Raw genomic sequence first — 22,827 nt, 5'->3', positions numbered from 1 at the left:
GAACAAATATTAACTCTCCTGTTTATGTTTACCATTAACTTATTTATCCTAAGGGTCCATATCTGTGTGTATGAAGGCAGGCGCTCTGTTTAGCTCTAAATGCTTTCTGTTTGTGTAATAATCCATTATGATTATCCCTCTTCAAAAACAGGAAACAATTTAGCATTGAACTTCAAATGGGACACCAAATGTTTATACCAAAAGTCCATGTTTATTGTTGGCCAAAGGGAGGCTAATTCAAAATTATAACCATATCAAATACTTTACAGGTTTGATCTTGGGCCCCAGACCAGTTCACTTTATTTTAATTGCCAAGAACTAAGAATTTTCAGCTGTTTTCAGTAAATGTGTGTATCTTTGTTGAGACACCAAGCTCATTATTCAAATCTGTCTTTTATTATGAATCCTTAGTAGCAGTGATTTTTTTTCATGCATGAGTCTTTTAGGAAATAACCAGATCTTTGACCCTGATCCTGAGTCACCACCATGGGCTGAATTTTAAGTAAAAGAAGAATTGAAATGGTTTCCCAAGAATAGAAAGGGTTGTGACTGACAAGCCAAGATAGATTCATTCAGAGTAGAATTTCAGTTTGCTTCCCCTGACTTCCAAAATTCCTGGTGTTCTTAAAACATTTCCCCAGATCCTACAGTTTACAAGCTGGTATTTTCAGGAAAACTAAAATCAGACAGAAATCCTGAGCTGGAAAGTGGTTGGTAAACAAACAGTTCAAATGTCTGCAGTGCCAGCACAGCAAACACCAGAGGAGGACTGCTTGTTCACTCTGCTTTTCCCACATCAGGTAGAGCTCTGAACAGTCCCTGGAAGTGTCCAATACCAGGTTGGGCAGGGCTTGGAACAACCTGGGGTAGTGGAAGGTGTCCCTGCCCATAGCAGGGGGTGGAACAAAATTATCTTTAAGGTCCCTTCTAACCGAAACCATTCTTTGATTTTAGGATCAATATGTTGGTTATTACAGGGAGTCCCAGCTGATGAACCTGGCTCTGATCTATCCAGGCCATAAGAAGCATCCAACAGACTTGCCAGATTTCTCCTTGCCAGGAAAGAAAGCTTAGGGCCAGCAAACATTGCCTTAATATTAAATTTATCTCCCTGCACTTAGAAATACTTTAGATGATGGTCAAGCTGAAGGAGAAGTCTTGAAGAAATATCTTGTCTTGAATACTCATAACAATGTGCAGGACCTGGCTTTGCTAGCCATACCCCTGACTGCAGGGTGAATGGAAAGGTGTCCTCCACTGGGAAACAAATTTCTTTTGGTGGGATGTCTGAAATGCCAGAAATGCAGCAGAGTAAATGCTGAATCTCTAAAGATGAGCTGATGAATTTAACTGAGCAGTCAATAATTTAATATTTGCCTTCCATGTTACATCTCAGGAGCCCTCAGAGGATGGGATAAGTGACCATGTAAGCTGCCCCCTGTGTGGGGAGACACATGGCCAGAGACTGACTGAGGACATTGAGAGACGAATAGTGGTTTTTCATGGTTTTCAAGGGTGTTTCACAGCAGGGAGATGTTCAGCTGAAGGCACCACAGAGAGTAAATATCAAAGGAAAAGCAAAACTAGAGTAACCATCTGAACTTTCTTCATGATTCAAAGACACGGAGCTAGGGAGACACCAACCCATCAGCAGTGGCTGGGTTTGCAGCAGAAATGCATCACACAGAGAGGATCTTAGAGCTGATTTAGGAATGAAACCTAAAAAGTAAATTTTTTGCTCTGAAGAAGAAGAGGGAGACAATAAAAGGCTTGAACTGCAAGACTGATGCTGAGCAAGTCCAAGGCTTCCCCAGTGAGAAAAGGAAAGCAAATTAGAGGGACCAAGAGGGAAACTCCCTTTTGGCAGGCGCAGCCACCGATGTTTGGAGTCCCCTTCGCCGCAAGGTGCTGCCAGGCTGCAGATTATTCTAATGCTCTCCTCTTGTAAAAATTATGCATAATGTGAAGAAACTTTGAAAGTCACTTAATCATGTTATGACAATTTTTTAATGAACATTTGTTTTAATATTAATAGAGATTCATAGTTTCATGATAATATGGGTAGCGGTGGCATTTGGAGCAGCCGTTTCTAGCCTGCAGCCATGCTGTGCTGTGCCATAGCATAAGCTGTGCTTCAGACTACTCAATAACTTTCTCACATATAAATTTATAAAGACTTTTATAAGCTCCAATTACATTTTTAAAAGACATAAAACCCCTCTTTAAAGTGTGCTTACGTGACACATTAGTTTAACTTTCAACTGGACTTTGTGAAGAAGGGTTTTGTTACAGCAGTGGTAGTTTGGAAATGGATCCCCATTTCCCTGGAAGTTGTTGAGTGAGGTAGTTCAGAACAGAGAGTCACAAAATGCTAAAGATAGTAGTTCTCCTTTCCAGAAAAGAGCTTCCATACTTTAACAAAACACTTTTTTCTCCCAAATACATGGTTTATTTTGGGGAAAAGCGTCAATACAACACATGCATCCTGGTAAATTAAACAGCACAAAGATAAACAGTCAATTGCCTACATCGTATCATAAATAATTGAAATTGTTCCAGACATTCTTTTAGCTGGCACCAAACAGCCCCATCCCCGACAGCTCCCAGGCAGGGGGTCTTCCCTAAAGGTTAGTGCTGATGCAACATCCCTGATGTTTTGGAGACTGAGATGGTTAAAATATGGCCATGTCCATGTTCTTACCAGTTGCTCTCAGGGTCAGGGAATGATCCTGAGGTTTCTGAGACAGAGGGTACCATACTAGGTCTCCCCTCTTAAAATCCATTATTTGCCTCAACCTTCAAGATTTTTGGAACTGGAATCCCATCCCTGAAATTCAGGATAAGTGAAAACACCCACCATCTCAAGCATTTCATGCTTTTTTGTTTTGAGGAGCATAGAAAATTCATGTTGCAGACCTGACAGGTCTCATATTCTATGGCCTGGTACAGCACAATAGAAAGATTTCTTCCAGAGAGATTTTTAACCCTTTTCTTGTCAGAAACTAAAGACAGCCAAGCAACAGTGTTTTTGCCTTTTCATGAGGTGATATGGATCCAAGAGGAACTTGTTAGGAACTAGAAAGATTTCTTCCAGAGAGATTTTTAACCCTTTTCTTGTCAGAAACTAAAGAAAGCCAAGCAACAGTGCTTTTGTCTTTTCATTGAGGTGATATGGATCCAAGAGGAACTTCTTAGGAATTTTTTCCTGTCACTCACCTATCTTTATTCTCTTTACTCAACCTCTGCCAATTGCTTCTAGTCATGTTTTGCTGTATTAATCCCAAACTATTTCTTTTTTATTGCAAACACTCTCCAAATGCATCTGGATAAAATTCACCCATTCTCCTTCTCCCACCCCCTCATCCTCTGGTCATGCTGTAGATATTTTAATGACTTTTACTCTTCAGCCCCTCCAGCTCCTTTTACTCCCCATCCTGGTCCTCTCCCAGGTTTCTTTTGGAGCTCTATCTGAACAAAGCCTCCCTGACTCACCACCCTCACTTGGCTGGATCTGAAAGTCTTTCAGATTCACATGACGGTGATTTGGCTGCTGGGAGCTGCTGAGGAGAGAGGATCTGGAAGCAGCACAGAGAGGATGCTCAAGGTCCCTGGGGTTACTCTGCTGAGCACACAGTCCTCAGGAGGACAGGCTAACAGCTGGCTCCTTCTTCTGAGACTGCCAAGGACCTTTTAAGTAAATTGACTTCCAGCTCATGCCAGCTCATAATACAGATGCTAAATAAATACTTGCTTGAAATAAAACTTTAATTGAGAAGCCATTGATATGACTAATCATTGAATCCTGGAATTATTTTGATTGGAAGGGACCTTAAAGATCATTTAGTTCCAACCCCCTGCCATGGGGAGAGACTCCTTCTATTAGACCAGGTTGCTCCAATCCCTGTCTAACCTAGTCTTGAGCACTTCCAGGGAAATTCTCATGCAGTTTACTGGGAAGACAAAATTTAAGTCTGGTTAATTCTTCCAGAGTTAACAGCAATGGCACAGATGAACTGCTTGTGCTTGTTCCTTACCCACCTTTTGATGCCAGGAGAAACAAGGCGTATTCAATATCTTAACTACCATGAATTATTAACAATTGCATTGTGGCAGTATCCAAAAGGGCCCAAATCACTCTACAGGCAACATTTAGAGAAGCTACATCCACCCACACAGCATCAGCCCAAATATCTTGCAGTCCATTTCATCAAGGTAAACAGAGACTAGAAAGGAAATTAATTTCCCCAAGACTTCATAGTTAACTGCTTAGGAAAGACATCTTTTCTAAGGTGTCTTTTTTTTATTTTGCCTTCTACCCAGTATTCTTTTAGTTACATATGAATAACTCCAAGCTCTTAAATTTTTGTAGACTTTTGGTTTCATTATGAGACACAGTAATCACATGCAAAGCCTCCAGGTAACTCAAAGTCTTATAGTTTTCTCCTTCAATGGAAAAGCTGATTCGTTTTTTTTCTGTTTGGGAAGGGTTGGGGTTTTCCTCCTCCTACTTCTAAAACATTAATTATGAGGCAGACATGAATAATTAACAGCCCTCTGACAGAGCACTTCAGGATTTCTGCTTGTGTACTACTAACCTGAGACAGCAAAAAATGGATAATTGTTTAGATTTTTACTTCAACAGGAGAGTGAAATACTGAGCAGGGGACTGGGAAGGGAAGATGAGCATGGGAAGAAAAGCAGGAGTGATGTTTAGATCTCTAAAAGTATTTTTCACCCTTTTTCTTATGTCAGAAATTTGGAAGTGTGATAGAAATGTTGGCAGTTCTTGGCTGAACAGCATTCCTCCACTGGATCCCCTTAGCTGCCAGCTGGGGAAAGGCAGGGAAAATTCCAGCTTGGGGAGACATGTGAACTGGGAGAGAACTGGGAGTTGTACAACCACCAAAGCTGATGGGAATGACGTGGCTGTACCCCAGGACTGGATTATTATTAGAATTCTTTCCAATTTCCCATGCTATCAGTGTGAATGCCAGAGCTGACACAACATCTCCAGGAGATCCTTGTCCTTCTGCCATGGAGTGACAGGCCATGGGAGGCAGCACAGCAGATTCAGAGATGCCACTGCTCAGGCTTTAGACCTGGTTTAGGACCAAGCAAAGAGGCAGAATTCCTGGGACTGAGCTCAGACCAGCAGCAATCTCAGAACAACACACAAAAGCAAAATCCACATTTTGGGAGGTGGAACAATTACTTACAAATGAAGATCCATACGGTGGAAAACAAGGTCACTGTCACAGACACTGCCACCAGAAGCTTGGCTGAAGTTGGCACTGGCTGTGCAAGATGCTGCCAGGATATCTGTGGAAGGCAGGATGTGACTTCCCTTCTGTCCCGTGGTGGAGCCGTCAAGGTCCTCAAGGATGGCAGAGTGAGGGAAGGGGAAGGACACTTGGAAAGGGGAATTGGTGAACCTCAGATGTTCAGCTGTCACTGTAAAGCCACCTGTGGGTGACAAGTAGCAAAAAAAAAATAGCAAAATGGTCACCTCATGTAATGGGCCTGAAGACAACTCTCTGGAGGAAAAGAGGCCAACTTCATTCCACCTTGCCTTTGAAAAAATATCTGATGAGTCACAAAAATGGGGAGATCCAGGAAAATAAATGGAGATGGTTGTAGGAATAGCTATTGCTGTGCCAGACCAAACCTGCCCAGTACCCTGCTGTGACTGTGGTTCAGACTCATCTGATCCAGGTACTGCTTTTGGTCCTACCAGCAGCTACTCAGTGACTCCAAACATTTATTCACAGTCCCCACAGCCAAAATTACAGTGACTCTTACAGATCCTGTCTGCCTTTTTCTTTAGAGGTGAGTACATGGTGTAAATGCTCTTGACTCTTTTGCATATTTGCAGCACCTGGCAGAATAAAGCCTAGGCTGAATAGTGAGTCTGGAGGACTTTTTCACCACTGAAACATAGAAAGCTACAAAAAAGTTGAATACTCATGCAGCCTAAAATTTATGAGCACATTAATATTTACAAAAATGTCAGAAAATCATTGCCTCATGGACTGTAACAAGTCAGCTTTGGCAGGAGTGCCCTACAATATGGGTTACTATTTGACAGTCCTATTCCCAGTTTTTTCCCTGACTAAGCTGGATTTTACTATTCCTCCTGTCCTTTGATCTCATCTCCTAAAATCTTCTTCTCTTTTAATGTATTGTTATTATAGGGCAGTCTTTTATTTATATATAAATACATTTTATTACAATACAAAAGGCAACTGCATTTGGAACATTCTTCAAAGAGCCTTTGAGTACCTCTTCAAAGCTCAGAAGGATGCTTAGTTTACACATTATCTTAGGCAAATTCACCTCAGGTTTAGGCTGGTAAGCAGTTTGGTGAAATTCTGTGAGGTTGTGTCACAGCTTTTAAAGAAATCATCACTCTTGAAATTTTACCTCTCAAAATGAAGATGCAGAAACAAGGCAGTGCATAAAACCCGCTTCCACTGAGAAAACTGTATCAGTGCAGAAATCAGACTACGTTTGTCTTAAAATAAATGCAATACATGGCTTCAACTGAGTGATGAAGCCACATCCAGAAAGACTGGGGAGAACCTGAAATCTCAGCCCGTGCAGAGGAGTTATCAATGATCATCTGTGAAAACTATGAATAGGAGTAATGGGAGGGGAAGCTAGGGATTTGGGAATCCTGAGAAATAAATATAAATCAGACTCACCCTGCCCTTGGTAACAGCCAGAACAAGTCCTGATCGCTGTGCAAGTGTTCACATCAAAGTTCCTGAAAGCTGTGTTGGAGATGAGGAGCTGGTATCTTTTGGGAGTCCTTAGTCCTGCAGACATACAGGTCCTATCCTGAAATGAAGAAACGAAGGAAACATCACCATGTGAATCACAGAGTCTTAGAATGGTCTGGGTTGGAAAGGACTTTAAAAGTCACCTCATTCCAACTGCCTGCCATGGCAGGAACATCTTCCAAAAGACCAGGTTGCTTCAAGTCCTGCCTAACCTGGCCATGAATATTTCCAGAAATGGAGAATCCAGGATGCAGCAGCTGGGAATGCAAGAGTGTGACTGCCCATAATTGTGGAGTTTAAAGGACAGGTGTAAGCTATTGTTTGGAAAATTCTCACAACATCCATCTAATTCCCCACTTTTAGCAGCTTGTTGCCCTTTGTTGAGTTGTTGCATAGTAGTTATGATTGGACTTTCCCTGGGGAGAAATCAGAAATGGAGAATCCAGGATGCAGCAGCTGGGAATGCAAGAGTGTGACTGCCCATAATTGTGGAGTTTAAAGGACAGATGTAAGCTATTGTTTGGAAAATTCTGAAAACATCCATCTAATTCCCCACTTGAAGCAGGTGATAGCATCATTTTTAAGGGCAGCTTGTTGCCCTTTGTTAAGTTGATGCATAGTAGTTATGATTGGACGTTCCCTGGGGAGAAAGAATCCACCAAAAAGCCACAGTGAGTGGATTTTTACATCCTCATTTCACTTTACCTTTTTTGTCCAGCAAGTGGGAATTTTTCCTTCTCTGCAAACATGACTATTCTTATTTCTGTTCTAAGAAAAATCTGAGCACTGAAATTTGAAGGGATTTTGTGTGATTTGGCATGGGGACACACTCAAGCCAGGCTCTCTGAAAAGCTCTAGAGGACTTCAGGGTCTATTAGAACTTAAAAAGACAGAAAGCAAGAACAAAAGCCACGGGAGATGAAAAACACAATCAACAAACTGGATTTTGGAGTGATTGTAGTCCACAGCACAGTGGAAGTGTACACTCTCTGCCCAACTGTCTTGGAAACAGGCTGGAAATAAAGATGTACTTAGAGTTAGTGAGCAGCCTGGAGGAAGAAGGGCTGGCAGGAGTCTGTGATACTGTTTCTGAGGCCAATGAATACTTGTAGAATATATCTCAAAAGCCATAGTAAAGAATCAATCAAGAAATCCACTCTGTGTGGAAACACCTGCAATTGAAAGGAAAGAATGTAATGGACTCTTATAAGTAGATTATTACTTCAAAGAGAAGGTGCTATCTTCAGTCTTTGTAAGACACAGTAGTTTCATCAGCTGTTTTATTCTGAGGCCAAAACATCAGGAGTGATAGTCCTGGTCCTTGGGCCATCCTATTCCAAGTCACTGCTAAGCAGAAATCCCTGGTTTCTGGTAATAAATTGCTCAGAAAGTCACTATTGGCTTTTTTCTTACTTCTGATTCTTCCACCCCACCTAATTTTCTATATTTTAAAATTAATTAATTTTATTTAAACAAATAGCAAATAGACCAGTGTGAGACAATAATTCCTCCCTTGTGTGTCTCAGAACTCTTGCTGTTTCCAGGAAGAAAGGCTTCTCCTTAAACGGTCCCACAAACACAATGAGTTGCTTAATGAGAACATGGAGGAAGCTTTCTGAATGTCTTGGAAGTTAAAAAAAAACCTTTAACTTGGCTTTTGCTAGTCCTGGATTTAGCCCTGTCACTAATGGTTCAATGGGTCAAAGCCCCAACCTTTCAATCTTGTTTTAAAAAACACTTTTTTCCAAAAAGTGGAAGGGCTAACAGAGAGGAATATCAAGGTTCACATTAAAATAATGTAACAATGTTTTAATTTATATTAGAGACATCATTATTAAAGGGAGAATTACATACATTAAGATGTAAATTATGACAAGGAGGCTCTTATCATGAGATAATCAAAGATAATCCCTTCCCTGAGGTACTGCAAGAAACAAGGCACAGCATGAGCCCCTCTAAATCTCTCAGCAAGTACTACACTGGAGTTTTTCCATGGATCCTGCAAAGCAAAAGCAAAGACATCCACCCCCTGGTGTCAGAGAAACTCACTGGGACATCACTGGGACACTGCAAGGTTGGACAGGTGAAGACAGAATTTTATCTGAACTATCTACTTAGAACAGACCTGCCAAGGAGGTTCCTTTCTATGAGCTTCTAAAAACTCATTTAAAATACTTTTATTTCTGCCAGTCAGAGAGAAAATTAATTTAATGAACAATAGAGAACTGAGCAGGGAAAAAAAAAGGACTTTAAAATCATGAACAAGCAGCTGCGGCCAGTTGTAACTAAAATTCCATTGTTATCCATGTTATTAATCTGTTAACAACCTGGTAGCACCCAAAGGACTTCGTCCAGCTGCCTAAAGAAATAGTGGAAGAAGAACATATTTACTGCATAAATAAAATTACATTTTGTTGGTATTTTTCATTCTCAAGTAAAAAAAAAAATAACACTCTGTGTTCCAGGTAGACCAATAATAATGAGAGAGAGCTGAGGAAACCAAAGTGTTAACAAGGATAGAAACCAAAGCTGATGTTCTCCCTCAGTATTCTCAAATCACTAAACTAAATCCACTTGTGCATAGTTAAATGGTGCTAAATGCAAAAGGCGTATAGGAATTTGTGTTAGAAAAGTTTGGTTAAAGAAAAATTATTATTTCTCTCAAAAAGTCAGGTTTGGTGAAATTCCAAGCTTTTTCTGAGACCATATCAATCCTGGAAAAAAATATGAGTAGGAAAAAAATTTGCACTTGTCGTGCTAAGATCCTTCAGCTTTTTGTGTTTGTGATTTTGCGTTCATTTTTTGAATGTTATTTTAGAAAGAATATATAGGATTATGCCTTATAGTGGAAAATTTTATAGTAGTTTCTAATGAAAATAGAAAAACCAGAGACCTTGTTTCAAATTTGCTTAAAAATCTTAAAATCTTCCATGCTGAAAGGAAAAGATATTGGGAAAAAACACCAAAAACCTGTAGAACTGTTTTGGTTGGAAAAGCCCTGTAAGAACATGGAGCCCAACCATCAACCCAACACTGCCAAGGCCAACACTAAACAATGTCCCGAAGTGCCAGCATCTTCATGGCTTTAAAAACCCTCCAAGTGATTCCACTACTGCCCTAGGCAGTCTGTCCCAACACTTGAAAACATTTCAGTGAAGATATTTTCCCCAAATTCCAGTCTAAACTTTACTGGTGCAACATGAGGGCATTCCCTTATAACCTGTTTAAAATCCAAGCTTTTCCCAAGCTGCCATGGGGCGGGGGCTGTTCTCCAGGTTCCTTTCTTATTTATCCAAATTCTAATTGAAACATTGCTGTGAGACTTAAGAGACTTTGAAATTCCTTGGATTTCTTACCTTTTGCCCAAGGTCTCCATTTAAAACACTCTCAGACACAGAAGTGTTTCCCAGGCTTTCCACAATATCAATGCCAAAATCTTTGCAAGCAGAAATCCAGAAATGCTGGAGCTCAAGGTTCCTGCTACTGAAAATCTACATGAGAGGAAAATAAAATAATAAAAATGCATATCATCATGAAATAATGTAATGGTTTAGGTTAGAAGGAGCCTTAAAGACTATTTCATTCCAACCCCTGCCATGGGCACTGACACTTTCCACTATCCCAGTTTGCTCCAAGCCCCATCCAATCTAGCCTTGAACAATTTTGGAATGGGGTACCTAAAAGAAAGAATATTGTTTCTAAAGGGAGCTCATGGAAAAAAAGCAGAATATACTTAGTTATTTGTGTCTTCTAGGTCAGTCACATACAAAGAAATTACAAGTTATGCAGAGAAAACCAACAACAACAACAACAAAGCTGCAAATCATCCTTTTACTTCTTTTCATACAAATAACCTTTTCATAAAGAGAATGCAGACACCAATTACAAGTTATGCAGAGAAAACCAACAACAACAACAACAAAGCTGCAAATCATCCTTTTACTTCTTTCATACAAATATCCTTTCCATAAAGAGAATGCAGACACTGAAAAATCTCGCTGAAAAATTGGACACCTTCAGAGGAAGAGTCATAGGGATGGGTGAGGCTATAAAACCTTACAGAGAAACACATATAAACTGTTCAGGTCAACAGACAGGAAATAATAAGATCACAGGCTCCAAAACGTGAGTATGGGAAAAATATGACATAATAAAGGGTGGCGTGGCTTTTAAAAATCAGATTAATTGAGAGTCATATTAGCTGGAGAACAAAGCTAGACAAATTTGAATAAATAAAAAGTGCAAAATTTTAAGAATAATATTTTTTTTAAAAATCCCATGGAAACCATCTGTTCTATAAAGGTAATATATCTACCTATTGCAATCTTCATGAACAGCTCAGATATACTTGGAGAATTTTTTATTTGGCAACATGGTCTAATGGAAGGTGTCCCTGCCTATGGCAGGGAGGTTGGAATTAGATGGATTTTAAGGTCCCTTCCAACCCAAACCATTCTAAAATTCAGTTATTACAGTGGCAGACAGATGCTAGATGATTACAGAGAAGACCAGCCAGTGAAAGTAGCACTGATTCTGCAGCAAAAAGAATTCACACAAATCAAGTTTCTCATTCATTAAAACAGGAGCCTCCAGGTGAGAAACATGGAAATAGAAGCACAAGAGCTTTTAGTCAGTGTGGAGGTGAGATACTTGGAAAGATCCTGAGCATCACAGAAGGCAGAGGGGACAAACATACCTGTGCTCCCCCTTGGCAGCTCCAGGCTATGAAGTTGTTGAATTGAACACGAATGTCTGGCAAATACTCTGGGTATACCAACAACCCATGCCTGTTTAGAGAGAAAGCCATGGAGACTGTTCCTTTACATAGCATGTACTGGTGAGAAGATTTTTCTGGTCATCATTTTGATATCTTAAATCTGTAACAGTTTTCTGCATGAGACTTGATTTCTTTAAAGTCAAAAGTTTTCAGTGTTAGACCTATCAGAGCTAAAAAGGAGTGTGCAGTGCCACTGAGAGGTTCTCACTACAAAACTATCTCCCCATCCTCATGAGTTTTCAGTCAGTGTCACCTTCAGGTAAGCCTGACATGAATCTGGACAGATAAGACTCTTCTTTATCTTGGATTCAGCTAACTTGGAATACAGCCCAAACGTGTGCATTCCTAAATGTAAGACTTGGTTTGACCTTCTCAGAGATTTAAAATCCAGATTAATACCCAGATTAACTCAAAATTCAGGTCACCTCAACCACTGATTTTCAGTACAATGTCATTTTTTTAATATTCTTTCTCCAATACACTTTCTGTTTTAGGGAAGTACTGGTTAAAACTTTTGTCAATAGCTGTTCCTGGATGCTAAAGGAAGAATTGTTGAATGAAACATCACAGAATCATGGAATCAGGGAGTGTTGGAATGGATCATCTTAGAGATCATCTCATTCTACCACCCTGCCAGGGACAGGGACACCTCCCACACCAATTCTGCCCTGCTCCAGACAACTCTGCTTGCAAGAGACAAGGACCTCAAAGGGTGCAAAACTTGGGGGGGGGAACATCCTCAAAAGAGGGGCAAAGCCTTTTCTGCCCAGCACTGCAATTATAGATGGCATAACCATTCACTGAAGTAAAATCTCCTTAACCAAACTCCCCAAGTACCTTGTGCAGGAGTGAGCTGTGTTCTCACTGAAGGACAGGAGAGGCACTTTGGATGGTCCCTCAGGGGAGAGATGAAAGAAATAGCCATACCCAGCACCACACACTGTGTTCCCCTGTAGAGAGGAACACGTGACTATGAAAATAATATTAGCACAGATTTCTGGAAATGAAAACCAATTTAAGAAGCACACAAATTAAAATCCCAGCTGTAGTCAATTCAGATTCTGGTAAACTGGCTGGTGGAGACTTGTACCTCATTTCTGTGTCCCCTGTCTTGTTCTGTTTTCACTTTGACCTTGGGCCAGTTGTAAACATACTTGTTTTCAAACCAGACAAGGAGGATTGGCCAAGCAATAGAGACAAACAGTAGAACAATGGTGTAGTGAAAAGTCTTCAAGAAGTAGGTAAGAAAAAAAATGTGTTGAAAACTTACATCTATAAACTCCTTTCAATATGAGAAAATGTCAGGAAGAAAAAGTAAATCACAAATTAATCCCAAAGGTAAATCACAAACTAATCAAGTTTATTGGTTTCCTTCTCAGTCTTGATGTTTCTCTTATCTCCCAAAGCAAACACGGAATAAGGAAATATAGGAAATATTTGCATTGAAAAAGTGAGACTCCAAAAAGTCAAGAGAAAGCAAAGAACAACATCTTCAGGATATGTCAGTGACTGAACAATTAAACTTCCTTAGATCTGTGGTAAATTATATAGTTTGGATCATTTTTACAGGATAAATTAATAACCATAGAAAGATGTGCTGTAAGTTATTGTAATTTAATATTTCTTAAATAAATTGCATTCTAAATTCTAAATTCTGCAATTGTTGTGTTGTTAGTAATAAAACAATAAAAATAAGTGGACATAAGACCTGACTGGCCTTAAAATTAGGAGTTTGATACTTACAGAATCTGCATTAAGTAGGTTATATGAGTTGTATTGGGTGTGTTCTGAATTTCTCTACTCTAGGACAAAACCCCTGTTCTTGCCAGCTTAGTTTGGAGAGCAGCCAAGCCTAGTTGTGTTTGGGTTGTGTCCACATAGCAGTGTCTTCATATGTGCACCTGTGCATGATCCCTCTCAACTGCCTTAGGTGTGTGAAATCTACCTTAGGCTGGTAGACTTTAGCTCCCTTTTGAAGAAAAAAAATAATAATAAAACATAGGCATGTGCAGAAGGCAATGCTTTTGGTCTGTCCTTAGACAAAATTAATTGCTCTCTAGAGGTATGTGGCTCTCAGAGGGGGGGTCTAAGATGGCTTTTCTTCCAGCTCTAAGGAGGGCTTGTTCTCTAAGATCAGGTCTGACACCACCACTCCCATTCATAGGCCACTGGACAGTGTTAAAATACTAATGACTTTTTGGTCCCTGATGGTCCAAATCAAAGCTGAGCCTGGTGACCTCGAGGTGAAACCCTCCATATACCAATTACTTTCTTCTGACCCATCCAAGTGTGCTCCCTGCAGTCCTGATCTCTGACATCTGTCAAAGAATAAAGTACTGAGACCCAGAGCTCTGCTTTCTCTATCCCCTGGTAAAACTGCTGCTTTTTCTGAAAGTGCAGCCACAGACCCTTTTTCTTTAACAAAACACTTCTGCAGTCCAGTCACATCATTTCCAGGATATTTTACTTGCGACTCCAATCGTGCGTTCTACAGATGATTCATAAGGAAAAAAAAAAAAATTCCCTGCATATTTATTCAGCCAGCTCGTGGCTGGAGGGCAGGGGTTTTAGGCAAGCAGGGAATTTTGTGTGGAAATCAATTCTTTGTGGAAGTCAGTATATTACGAATGTCCATGCAACCAAAATTCCAGAGAGAAATTACCTCCCTGAGCATGCCAAAAACCTGGAGGTATGCACTGCAAGTCACTAAAATCAAGTGGCTGATGGTTTAAGTGTCTCTTAACTGTTACAACTCTGCTGGTGTAAATATTTCATGAATTTCTTTTAGATAGCTGGGACTCAAACTGTTGACCTTAAAAATGACATTAAAGCTCTCCCAGCACTGCTCCCACAGTTTCAGAGCTGGGCAGGATGTGAGTAGTACTTACAATGTGCCTGCTTTGGTGTGGGCCCACTTTGCAGGAAAGGGTTTGGAAAAGATCTCAGCAGGGATGGAACAGTAGGAAAACAGTGGCAAACAGATGCAGCCTCACCTCTTTGTTGCTGTGGAGAATGGCTGGATGGGGTGACACCAGGAAACAAATGCATTCACCAACAGTGTGACAATCAGTCACTCCTCTGACATGGAGACACCAGCTGAGCTCCACCCCATTCATTCATCTGAGCTGTTCCCCAGCCCTCAACACCAAGGCAAGAAAGGAGAGGGAGGTTCTTGCTGGATTTTTTAAACCCAGTCCATATGTTGTTATGCATGAGCACTGCATGTTGGCTCTGGCATTTCAGGGCATTGAATGTTTATGGGTTGGAACAACAAAAAGGCCAAAACTCACCAGGCCCAAGAGAGAAAAAATAAAAATATAGAAACCTACTTTTAAAATTATTTTTTCTGTACACAAAAAGAAATCCAAGGACATAGGGTGCATGTTTCAGTGAGAAAAAAGCCAATATAACAGAGGAGCATCTTCACTTCCTTGCACTGATAGTATCTAAAAAGCAAAAAATCAGCCTGCTAATGAGATTGTCCATGACTCTAAAAAGTGATAACCTGAACTTACACACTGTGTTTTAAAAAAATTACACTAACCTTGCAATAATCAGTTTGCACTCATACTGTCCAAGTATAAAATTTTGTCTAACAGCCTGATTCACCAGTGCACTTAAGAGCTTAAGTCAAATGGAAGGCAGTGGGAATTGGGTCTCCAAATGTCTTTGTAGGCTCAGGTTTGAGTGACTGCTCTGTCCCAATTTCCACACCTTTTAGGCCACTACTGAATTTCAAGGAAATTTAAGCTCTTCAGCCACCGATGCAAATTTAAGCTCCCAAGTAAATTGACTAGTTATAAAAACATTACTGCAGGTCTGACTGTGGAAAGGCTTAACCCATCATGCACAGAAGGTGTTACACAGCTTGGACCTAGAGCTGTCTGCAGTCCCTGCCTTAAAGATTGCAGCCAATAAGTTAAAACCAATCATCAAAAGATGGAAATCTGAAAATAAACAAAAACAAACCTAAACCAATGAACAAAAAGACTGACAAACACCTAAAATTAAATTCTAAACTGGGAAAGTTTCTATTGCCTGAGAACCAGGCAGGTGGAAGATGAGCCTTTCCTATTACATTCTTCAAATGGAAGTTTGAAGATAAATAAACTAGGATTATAAATACCTAAAAAGTTTGAATCACATGATCTGAGAATTTTCATGAGAGAAAAGATGCTAAGACTACAGCATCATAATGCTGCTGCACCAGCACCCCCGAAATTTAGTGATTATTATCGCACTTAGAAAAAGTCCACAGTTCTTTTGCCAGGGAGAAATGTGACTTTTTCTCTTAATATCCCTGTGCTTTGCTGCTTTCCTGAGCACTGCTTGGTCCTGTTGTAGAGTAAGCACAGTTAATAACAATTTTAAGCTGGGCAATTTCTTCGAGTTTTCCTTTTGCTGCTGCAACTCCTCAAATATTTCACTCCTCAAGATGGTGAAGGTCATCAGCAACCATTTGAGGGCCATCTGTTACCCTGCCTGGAGCAGCACATCTCTGGAGAGCAGGAAGGACCCCCTGATATTGGGGTACACAGCCAACGCTGTAGCTTTATATCTGCAAACTCACGTGAGCAGAGAGGGATGAATAAATGTGCTGAAAACCCAGCACAGCCAGTTCCCAGGAACCCGTGGAGGTAATTGCAGCAAACCTTTTCAAAAGCTGAGCCACTGGCGATGGAGTGAACAGCTCCAGGGTAAGTCAGTGCATGGCAGTACAAAACTCTGTGCTTAGTGGAGCTGAAATTCTCATGATTCTGCCTGGTTGTTGTATTTTAAAACTATATTTGATGGCCTTAAAAATGATAAATATGGCCTCGAGGGAATTGCAGAAAAGTTCTCTCCTCCTTCCTCAGTGCTCCTGTCTTCATAAAAACATAGGAAATGTGCTGGTCTCTTTTTCACCTTCAAATTTAGGTGTAAATCTTCCCTCATGGAGCAGAAGCCCCGGGGGTGATTAGGTCTTCACAAACAGTAATTGGTTTGGTTACTGAGGGTTAACAATAGAACATGTCAGGAATATATTTTAAATGAAAATATGCATTTTTCACTACTGAAAGTGTGGTAAGAAAGGTCTGTTTCAACGTAATTCTTTAAAATAGTTGGGAAAGAAAAGTGGTTTGGGGTTGATGAAAATCATATTTGTCCACTAAACACACAAAAGTGACTCTATTCTGAAATGTAAGACCAAAAAAAGAAAATTAACTAAGAGAAAGCATCAGAGAATTAGTAAATAAAAGTATTTTTTCTGAGCTCAGCTTTTTGATGTGTGGCTGTTAAGCTGTTAGCTCTTTAAAAACCTAGTGATTTATAACCATTTAGAATAACAAAACTTCATTTCTTTCAAAATCAATGTCATTTTCATAGGACAGGAAACACTTTCTCACCCCAGAATGCAAATCTTCAGCTGTGTGGTCAGTGTGATTTTAAATCCAGACAGAGGTGTTGCTGAATTTTAGTGTTTTTGTAGTCAGTCCATTAAAATTGAGGGTTTTGGGGTTTTTTTAATAATGGCAGAAATTCTAGAGAAGCTGAGACTAAACTTCTTCCAAGTTTTCTGAATGTGTGAACATTATAAAATAAAACAACATTTCAAAGTACCTCAGGATGAATTCTCTCACTGTAATATTTCATTCCACTCAAACACAGCAAAATTCTCAGTAATAAATTTACCCAGGAACATAATTTATTTTGTAATATGCACTTGTTTCAATATCCCATCACAAGCACAGGAACTGACAGCTCAGCCAAGAAACAAATATTGTGTATGTGATCGCCCAGATAAATGAAGCTCTGTGTCTTTCTGATACCTTTGACTAGAAAAGAAATGTTATATTTTATACCAGAACTTCTTACCCTGATGTGGCTGGCAGGAGCCCTGATGTAGATCCCTGCTGGTGACAGTGTCTCAATATTGGATAAACCATCAGTTACAGAAAGGCCAATCACTATGTTGTTACTGATTTTGTTCTCCTCTTCCAGTCCCTCACCTTTAAAAGAAAAAGATACAAAGAAAAGGAAGACAAATATTTTAAAAAGTAAAACATAAGAGGAAGAAAAAAGAAAAATAAACATAAATGTATTTATAGCTGGGAACCCTCTATTATCATTCTCATTTCAATATACAAAAGTCCAGATGTTATATTCACATATATTTCCCTGTACAGGGTATTATATGTGACTATACCAAAAGTCATACATTCTGAACTGAAAATTTATGGTAAAAATAAATAAAATATGTATTATAAAACAGATTTACAGTTGAGAAAAGAGACTCAGAGTGGTTCAGAGTGGGAGAGAGGCTCACCTATGCACACACAGGCATGCTCCTGGCAGTACTAGAATTCAAAGTCTTCTTTATCTCCTATCTCCATTCACTGCCCTACTTACATGCAAGAAAATTTCTAAACAGGCTGAAAAACACTGATGGACTTCTCCATAAAAGTGGGGGGTTGCCCCCCTAAGCAATAAAAATAGGAGAGGAGAAAGGGAAAAATCAATCAAGCAATTGATCAGACAACACAGACCTTTGGGGTGCTCCAGATCTAGCTGCAGTATAGAAAATGGAAAAAGAAAACAGAATAAATTTTTTTTAAGCTACATTGTAAAGAAATTGGCCACCCAGTGGCAAGGAGTGGACAATCCCATGCCAATGAAAAGTCCAAATAAGGATACATGGAGAGGATAAGGGGAAATGGCCTTAAGTTGCTCTGGGGGAGATTTAGTTTGGATATCAGGAAAGATTCCTCACCTAAAGGGTGGTCAGGCATTGGAACAGGCCAGGCCACACAGGGAAGTGATGGAGTCACCATCCCTGGGAGTGTTTGCAGCCATGGAGATATGGCACTTGAGGACAAGGTTTAGTGGTGGGGTTGGCAGGGTCAGTTTAATGGTTGAACTTCCAGAACCAGAAAGACCTTGAAGGTCTTTTCCAACCTTAATGACTCCTTGATTCTGTGATCGGCACTGCTGCTCTTTTGGAAGCAGAATACAAAGTGGAATCCTGTGTGGAGTCTATGCATAGGCCATTGTCTCCGGCCTACCCTATCACATCCATCTAGTTTTGTTTATCCGGCAGAAGTCATTATCTTCAAATACACCTGCTCAAGTTCTATTCATAATACAGATCCCAAATCATTACCACCCCAAATATAAGCCACTTCACAAGAAAACCTGTGTCCTTTGGCTTTGGGGATAGCAATAAATACTCTTAGTCTTCCCTCAGTCTCTTGAGGGAATCAGCTTTCTCACTTTTTTCCAGTCTTTATGTACTACAAACAATGATGCTACCAGAGCATGAACAAGATCCTAAAGAAGTCCCTTTGACAGCCATACATGATTTTGAGGTTTTGGCTTTCAAGCTCAGACCTTGTGTGTCAATAATTTTGAACTCAGAGTGATATTTTGTGATGGCCTTGCAAAACCTCTGAAAATAAGGATTTTAGGTGAAATCACTGAGGGAATCCAATTCCAGAGCCGCAAAGAGCCTGCTGTAATAAATATTCCTTCACAGGCAGCAGAATTATATATAAATTAATCCATCAGACCCTCTGGAGCTGCTGACAGTGAAGCCATTAAAAGCATCTTGAGGGTGAGGTGTATTCAGGCTGAAACTTCAGCTCAGCTCAGAGTCCTTTAACTCAGACACAGATCCCAACACAAATGAGCCAAGGGATGCCAGAAGCATGGAGGTCCTGCTCTGCTTCCCCATGGCTGCAAGGGCTCTGTACATCAGCTTGGGCAAGTCCTTGCAACTCTCTAAACCAGCTTTCTTCTTCTGCAAGGTGTGTGTAACCACATTGGGTTTATAATCTTTGCTGTTCAAATCATGATATATCACTCCTCATTTTGTTTATACACAGCACCCAACACAGGAACTTGCTGTGTGTGGGGAACTGCAGGATCAGCACTGAAGGCTTTCTTTTTCTCCCCTCTGTTTATCTCGTAATTGGTCATTTTTATCCCATCTCTTATGGAAAATAAAAATCAAGCTATATCTTTAGGTATTCAGGAAACATGAGATCCCAGCAGAAGATGCTTGAAATCAGTCTCCTGATGGTTAGTTAGGAAAAATATTTTGTTGTTTAACATTTTGTTGCTCAAAGCTCCAATTTATTTAAGTGCTAAATCCTCTGGTTAACTTTTAACATACGCTTTCATTCCATTATCTTCGACATCAAATGAGTGAAGTTAAAGGCAATGTGCTCTTAAATGCTTCACTGAGTTGTGGTCTTAAATATTGCATAATGACACTTTACCAAGGACAGATTAATCAATCCCCTAAAAAATCTACTATTTTTGCATTGAAAAATAACTGATCTCTATTGAGTGAAGACTGCCCTGAAGAAAGAGAGCTGGTCAAATGGAAGTAGGTGCTAGAAGTTGTATGTGGAATTATGGGAGCTTTATTCCAGATTCACTTACACTAGAAATTGCAGAAGGTGTGATTAAAGTTCTCAGAGTACAATTAAGGATCTGCCATTCTTTCCTCCAAAGCATTTTCATGCAAATGCAACCAGCACAAGCTGCTGTTGTACATAGTGTGGGTATTTGCCTGCTTCACTTACCCAGGAGAAGCCCATGGCCTGAAATGTTGTAGAAAACATTGCTGTCCACAGTGAGGTTGGAGATCCCTCTCAGATGGAGGCCTTGGCCGAAGGAGCCCAGAACACAACACCCACGGATGTAAGAGTCTGGAAGGAAGTGAGTGGTGTGAGCACAAATCCCTCTGAAGATTGAGGGCAGGTATTTTACACCCCTTCCCTAGCCAGGCATGCTGACCTTCCCATCATCTACATCCTGGCCAGTGCTGCCAGGGAGCCCTGACCCTCACTAGGTGAAGAAGATGGCACAGGTCCCTTCCAAACCAAACCATTTTATGACTCTGTGAGAGGTGCAAATGTACCTTAGGAAGGGAAAATCCATTCAGCACCCTTAAAACATTGTTTGAGCCACCAAACTTTCCCCTACCACCACCAGTCTTCAGAACCCTCACTCCAAACCAAACCATTTTATGACTCTGTGAGAGGTGCAAATGTACCTTAGGAAGGGAAAATCCATTCAGCACCCTTAAAACATTCTTTGAGCCCACCAAACTTGCCCCTACCACCACCAGCCTTCAGAACCCTCATTGCCATTTCCACAGAGATGAATTTGGCACTTAACAGTGACAAAGTCAAAAGAACTTAATGTGTTCCTTAAGTTCTGGGTGATAAAATTAAATGTTGGCCCCGGCAAGTAGCCAGCCCTGAGCCGTTTTTGGGCTCCCTCACAGTGTTTTAGTGCATTCATTTCCAGAGCTACTCTCTTCTACATCAAAAGAGCAGTGTAGCATAAAAAAACCTATTGTTTTAGGAAGAAGCAGAGATACAAAGGAAGTGAAGCAGGTGAAACCACTCTGTCACTTGAGCTTAGACTAGAGGTGAGGGGTTTTTTTCACATTTAACCATCCAAGTTGCCAACTGACTCAAGAGCCAAGCAGGTTTTGAGGGTGCCTGTCCCAGCTTTGGGCAGGAGAATGGGGGTATCTCCAGTGCAGGTAACTCACCCGCCATCCAGGTGTTGCCAGTAACAGTCAGGGCACTATGGTGGTGCCGGAACCTTTGGCCCACGTGGCGGAATTGGACCCCCTCCAGCTGGAGCCGGCTCGCCTGGCCCTGGAAGGCCTCCACAACCAGCACGGCTCCCAGGTCCCGAGAGCCCAGCTGCCTCTCACTTCTCCTGTACAAACACCCAGAGCGCCCTAGGACACAACACAGGGACAGCTGTGAGTGGCACCTTCTCCGTGGGGTGGGATGAGCAGGGGGAGATCCTCTGGCCTACATTACGACCAAATCACAGCCATCTAGCTGTTTTTATCCAACAGAAGTCATTACTTTCAAATACACCTGCTCAAGTTTCTATTCATAACACAGATCCCTTCCCAAATCATTACTACTACAAATATAAGCCACTTCACAAGAAAACCTGTGCCCTTTGGTTTTGGGGATAGCAATAAATACTTTTAGCCTTTCCTCAATATTTTGAGGGAATCAGCTTTCTCACTTTTTTCCAGTCTCTATGTACTACAAACAATGCTGCTACCAGAGCAGGAACAAGAACCTAAAGAAGCTAGGGGACAACCCAGGGACACAACCCAGGGACAGCTGTGAGTGGCACCTTCTCCGTGGGGTGGGATGTGCAGGGGGGAGATCCTTGCCACTGACCCAGTGAGACTCCAGCTCCAGCAGGGATATGAAACATGGGCCCAAAAGCAACACAGGCAAACATTTTTGATGTCCTTCAAAATAGGTGTGGTTCTTTCCCTAAAAGTCTGGACATTTTGGAGGGAAATGCATTAAAACAAGCAGGAAGCTGTAGTTTTATGTCTCGGACAGCTCCTTGGAGTTAATTTTGGATAATTGTATGCATGAGGAAGAGGGATTTGATTTCCCTTAAATTAGGTTCTTAAAAAGGAGATTGAGCATGGATGTATAGAATTAAACTGAAATGAGCCTTTTTCTTTTTCTTTTTCTTTTTTTTTTTAAACTCTGCTTTCCTGACTCTCCCTGCAGATGCATGGGGAACTGTTACTACCCACAGTTTTAAGACAAGAATAGAGATCAGGGAGAAATTCTTCCTTGTGGGGATGGTGAGGATCTGGCACAGGTTGTCCAGAGAAGCTGTGCTACCTCTGTATCCCTGTAAGTGTCCAAGGCCAGGTTAGAGAGAGCTTGGAACAACCTGGGATAGTGGAAAATGTCCCTGCCCATGGCAGGAGGGTGGAACGAGATGATCTTTAACTTCCCTTCCAACCCAACCATTATTGGATTCCATGATATGACAAAAAATTAAATCGTAGGGCTGGATAAAGTTCCTGAAAGACCCTTCCATGGGTGTGAGATATTTTGGTATGAGATTCAGACTATGAATGTTTTACTTGGGCTTGTTCAGTGGAAGAGCAGAGAGGATCTCAAATTCCAGCACTGCCTGCTGATGCCCAGTAATGCTCATTTTTCTTTAAAAGAAGATAAATTAACCGCAAAAAACACTGCTCACTCCTCTTCTGGTGACTCCTCTGAGAAATCCTCCTATCCTTTAACTCAAATAAAAACCTCAAATGGTTAGTGCATTTCAGAGCCTATATTTATGAGTTCCACACAAAATGGACCATAAATCCATGAGTAATATAAGCAGCTGGCTGCTGGATATCAAATGAAGTCTTGTGTCACAGTCTGAAAGCCCAAGGCACTTTTTTTTTAAAGGAAACCTTACACCTGGGTTGCCAGATAA

General features: G+C 40.7%; 1 protein-coding gene across 1 annotated transcript in view; it reads right to left on the bottom strand.

Moving 5' to 3' along the window:
- The window catches only part of PKHD1 (PKHD1 ciliary IPT domain containing fibrocystin/polyductin), a 239,336-nt gene that overhangs the window by 109,686 nt on the left and 106,823 nt on the right, over positions 1 to 22,827 (bottom strand). Inside the window, exons 39-46 of the mRNA XM_039696008.1 lie at positions 21,104 to 21,298; positions 20,124 to 20,249; positions 17,413 to 17,546; positions 12,394 to 12,506; positions 11,476 to 11,566; positions 10,136 to 10,270; positions 6,702 to 6,837; positions 5,217 to 5,463 (exon numbers count right to left, since the gene is read on the bottom strand). Coding sequence (XP_039551942.1) covers positions 5,217 to 5,463; positions 6,702 to 6,837; positions 10,136 to 10,270; positions 11,476 to 11,566; positions 12,394 to 12,506; positions 17,413 to 17,546; positions 20,124 to 20,249; positions 21,104 to 21,298 — 1,177 coding nt within the window. The remainder of the gene's footprint in view (positions 1 to 5,216; positions 5,464 to 6,701; positions 6,838 to 10,135; positions 10,271 to 11,475; positions 11,567 to 12,393; positions 12,507 to 17,412; positions 17,547 to 20,123; positions 20,250 to 21,103; positions 21,299 to 22,827) is intronic.

This window comes from Passer montanus, unplaced genomic scaffold (assembly GCF_014805655.1).
Source record: "Passer montanus isolate IOZ18808 unplaced genomic scaffold, ASM1480565v1 scaffold94, whole genome shotgun sequence".
In the NCBI taxonomy this organism is placed as follows: domain Eukaryota; kingdom Metazoa; phylum Chordata; class Aves; order Passeriformes; family Passeridae; genus Passer; species Passer montanus.
This window is presented reverse-complemented; position numbering and strand designations above follow the sequence as displayed.